Genomic DNA, 4682 nt, shown 5'->3' with positions numbered 1-4682 from the left:
CTTATTATGAGAATGCTAATCGCGACCTCTGACGGCCGGACCAGAACTAAAATTTATCGAAAACGGTCTGGGCTATACTAGTCGGCTACCCCTGGGTAAAATGGCACGAACAAAAAGATGATGATGGCATGAACTATATTTATGATTTAGAGCGTTTCAAAATGATCGACTCTCGGTTAGTCATTTTTACAATTTGTGACATTTGTCGTTTTTAAGTGGTTTTTGTGCTTTTTCTCTACTATTTCCTTTTTTGTTCACGTTTCTTCCATATTCTTTTTTTACAAATAGGTTAGTCATTTTTCCAGACAGAATTCAACTGAAATGTAATTTTTTTTATAACGTAGTGCGATCTAAAGAACGTTCACATTTGTAACTTTTTTAAAACTAAAATTGAAGTCTAGTTTACACTCTCAACGCCTACTGAGATGTCAATCATTATTAAACGTGCTATAGGTACCTTTAAAAAAATTGATGAGGCTGGTCCTGAGCATTTACTAATAAAAATTAATGTAATTTTCTCTCGATATCTCAAACCTCTTAATGTCGAATTTTTCTTTAGTTTTTTTAGTTATATTGAACAGTTTACCAGGTGAATAAAAAATATGGAACCAAGCGTTTTTTCGTAAATTAACCACTTTACGAAAAAAATAATTAGTGTAGCGTAACGTACAATTAAAAGGTGACCATTTATTAAGAATAACATTTTTCGAAATTTCTTTTAGTTTTCGAGTTTTGAAAACAATTTTTTTTTTGAATGGCAACCCGCTATGATAATTTTTTTAATTAAAGATTATGATCTAAAAATGACCTCTAATTAAATATTTTTTTAGCCAGTACTTTTTTTTATAAATTATTAAAATTGCGTGCTGAGCTCGTCACGAAGATTTTCTGCAGTGGTCGTTTCAAATCGGTCAGGGTCTTTATTATAAATGTGACTTAGTTTGTATAAACATTTAAAATTATTATTACATGTACTAAAGTGTATAATTTATGATGATTGATCAAGTAAAAAATTTTTTTTGTCTAACATACCTTATTTTAATTTTTTTTATTAAATATGATGTACTTTTTTTTCTCTTCTTAGTACTTATTATCTAAAAAAGTAAATAACTAAACAAATGGAATATCTGCCAAGTTTATAAATTATAGGATTACTTGTGTACACTCTATAATATATTCAATAGAACTCCGCCTGAAACTCCACCTACAAGCAAAGTTCTATATAAGCGCAACTTGCAAGCAATAATTTCAATATGAATAAGGCTTAACAAAACTAAAGGTTTTTAATATGAAGAATAATCAGGAAATAAAAATTTGTCGTGCTACTTTAAAAATATTAAAGTACAGTCTTATTTGGCCCAACGAAGCCGACGAAATGAATCCAGGGAAGTGGTATTACATCCGTGTTGCAGCTTTCTTACTTATCACCAGTCTTTGGGTCCTATCAGTTTTCATGCACCTTATCATGTCCATAATAAGTAGGTAATCCAAAGAAATTGTTGATTATATTATAACTTAGCAATTTAGACGATGCAGATATACATCTAAGTGAAGACGTTGCCTTAATTGTGGCTTTTTGTGGTCTTTATTATATGACGATTATTTATGTAAAAAACCAACCAAAAGTGGCTCACCTCCTGCGGGATTTGTCCAATTTTCAAAAGTTTGGTAAACCGCCTGGATTTGAAAAAAAAGAAAAAATTTTAGGTTTTTGGTCACAATTATTCTTCTATTATTGTGTCGTAGCTGTAATGATTTATAATTTAGTTAAGTTACTGCAAAAGCCAGAATGTGAAAAAATAAATGAAGTGAAAGGCTTAAAGGAGAATTGTGGATTATTGACACCAACTTGGATTCCGTTTGAGATCAATTATTTTCCAGCTTTTCAGTTAACTTTTTTCTATGTTTTTATTTCAACACAAATATTAATGAAACTTGCTTTGATAATCTCTTTTAATGCTCTTGAAATGGCACATCACATCATTCTCAGAATCGATCATTTGAAAATAATGATTATGGAATGTTTAGACGAGAAGAGTTACGAAGTGTCAAGACGAAAATTAAAAACTTGCATTTTGTATCATTTGGAAATATTAAGGTAGGTTAATTTTATTTAAAACTCGTAAATTTTTATAATGTATTTCAGTTTATCAAATCGGCTAAACAACTGTTTTTCGAATGGAATGTTTGCACATCTTACAATTACAGCGGCGATTTGTGGCTGTTTAGAAAAACAATTTGTCGATGTATTTACATATAATTTCAACACTTTAAAGGAAGATTAAAAATTTATTTTTAGGGAGATAACAGCCTGGGGGCGTTAGTGCATGTTTTAGGCTGGATTTTGGCATTGTTTGTGGCTTGTCTTGGAGGTCAACATTTGATTAATGCTGTATGTTCTTATCTTTACTTGTTTTGTAAAAATACGTTTTTGTTTTCTAGAGTCTAACTATTCCTGATACCATTTGGTTCTCTAAATGGTACGAAGCTGATGTGCGACTTAGAAAAGACTTAATATTTATGATGGCCAGGTCACAAGTAGGACTTCACCTTAGCGTTGGATCGTTTGGTATTCTCTCATTTGGCGTCTTTTTTTCGGTAAAATTGTACAACATATCTCAAAATTTGCCAATCCACCGTCAATGAATTTTACAACGAAAAATTTGTTTTACATTAGCAAAACATACATCAATTATTCTGATTAACCAAGCAGTTGATGATCAAATTTTAAGACGTTTTGTATTAAAAATTTTTAAAGTTATAATTAAGTTATAAGTATAATTATAATGTTAATGTTATAATTTCGTGTTTCAGGTGATAAAAATGTCGTACTCGATTCTCGCTATGTTAACTTCGTAAGGAATATTTTGGAGTTTTGGAGTATAACGCTGAATATAAAATTTTATTACAAGTGCTGTTATCATTTTATTTTATTCTATAGTAGTTTTCAACATCCAAAAACATTGGAAAACATAATGATGTAATAAATACACTGCATGTAGAAAGTCATTTCCAATCTATTACATTAAATTTTAAATGCCTTTACAAAGGATCATACAAAGCAACACTTTCATTAATAAACAACTTCTAACTCGTAGATATTGTACCTAACCTCAAAAAATTTACGTTTTGTCATCGTGATGTAAACGTGGTGAGGAGAAACGTCAGATGACTCACCGGTCTACCCCCGTGATTTATACCATAATAAGTATATCGCTTWAACTTATAAAAATCTAAAAACATGAAATAAAGTAAAGCTTTATTATTTATTTGACTTACCTACATAAAGAACAAAAAACAAGACATCAACAGAACAAAATTAGTTTTTTGAAAGTGCCACAAAAATAAATAATTAAAACGAGTTAGATCATACCTACTTTCAATTAAATTTTTAATCACAGCAGTGTATGAATTAGGTTTGCAACACTAAGTAAACTAAAATATATTTCATTGAAATTGGCATAATAGGTGGCTATGGAATTTCGTATTTAAGTTTGTAGCCCTGTGCATGTCCCTGATATAACAACTGATGGGGTTTTTGTTTTTCTTTGATCACTTACCTACATGGTTTATTTAACTGACATGACTGACATTTGTATTCGTTTTTTCACTGTTTTCGTTGGTTGTTCGTTATTCCTACTATTTTTTCAAATTATAATTAAAAGTAGTTCCCTTCAGAACCCCAGATTTAAAGTACACGCTAAGGTATGTTTGAAAACATAATCAATTTCTTTTTGTTCCTGTTTTAGGCATTTTAAGTTAATGGAATCAAATATACCAATTTGAATTAAGCCAAAYTATTTTATCCACGGCAAAACACGATTTTTCAGGCTTCAGTACGCGAAGCTTCATTTCGTACAGATTTCCTTTTTCCACTCCGATCGCAACAACTTTACCATTGTTTAAAAATTAACAATTTTGTCCTAMATTTTTAATGACAAAATCCAAACCCCTTTTGGCTGCAACTTTCACGGAAAATAAATTGTCTTTCATCTCCGGTGTGTATGTTTTTGGTGTCAAAACTACACCTACAAAGGGATGAAACTTTTTATGGAGAAAAACTCTCTCTGAAAACCTTTGAAAGAGGGTTCTTGAAAAATAAAATTTTAACTATCTTAACCTCACTTTTTTTAGTGACAAATTTAGTTCCTTAATATGTAAAGCCTTTTTCACATTTAAAGCGCAGTTTACACAATCATGGCCTACTGTTATGCCAATTTAAATGAAATGGATTATAGAGACAAATGTTTTTAGATTAACATATGTTATACAGAGTGAGCAAGTAGGGCTTATAACCCTACTTTGAATATTCTGAGCCCTACTTTAAGGCAGGAGATACACAAAACGTCGATCGTGGACGATCAAGTAACATCGATCGTTCCTCATCGATTTTACACTTGATGATACGGCCAATACGGATACATAAAGTTTTTTTTTTTTTAATGGAAATTACCAAGTCAAAATTTTGGTGAAAAAATTGGTAGCAGCTTGTTTCCATAGTCACAAATTTTGTTTGCTCTTTGTTTTTGTCCCTAGAAATTTTGTTAAAAAATTATGGTYATGAGTTCAAATTGAGATGTTGTCAAAATTTTGACTTTTATAAATCTTGTGTGCCCGTTTGCTCTTTGAAAACGCTATAATTGAATACCTGAGGACAGACATCATTACCTAAGGTCTAAAGA

At 30.5% G+C, this 4682-nt stretch overlaps 1 protein-coding gene and 1 long non-coding RNA gene across 2 annotated transcripts in view; both read left to right on the top strand.

Annotated features, from left to right (window-relative positions):
• Positions 1-1360: 1360 nt before the first annotated feature.
• Positions 1361-2859, top strand: LOC123005572. The gene is made up of 6 exons (XM_044399372.1): positions 1361-1478; positions 1528-2098; positions 2147-2246; positions 2300-2392; positions 2443-2598; positions 2815-2859. Exons 1-6 carry the CDS (start codon positions 1376-1378, stop codon positions 2857-2859), a joined length of 1068 nt encoding a protein of 355 aa, XP_044255307.1. The 5' UTR covers positions 1361-1375.
• A 727-nt stretch (positions 2860-3586) lies between these two features.
• Positions 3587-4682, top strand: part of LOC123005558 — a 4583-nt gene continuing 3487 nt past the window's right edge. The window contains exon 1 of the long non-coding RNA XR_006412764.1: positions 3587-3705. This is a non-coding gene — a long non-coding RNA (uncharacterized LOC123005558). The remainder of the gene's footprint in view (positions 3706-4682) is intronic.

The sequence above is a fragment of the Tribolium madens genome, unplaced genomic scaffold (genome assembly GCF_015345945.1).
Source record: "Tribolium madens isolate multiple individuals breed KSU strain unplaced genomic scaffold, Tmad_KSU_1.1 Scaffold_20;HRSCAF=117;Tcas5.2_LG4, whole genome shotgun sequence".
Taxonomy (NCBI): Eukaryota; Metazoa; Arthropoda; class Insecta; order Coleoptera; family Tenebrionidae; genus Tribolium; species Tribolium madens.
The sequence above is the reverse complement of the archived record's forward strand: the minus strand, read 5'-3'. Positions and strand labels throughout refer to the sequence as shown.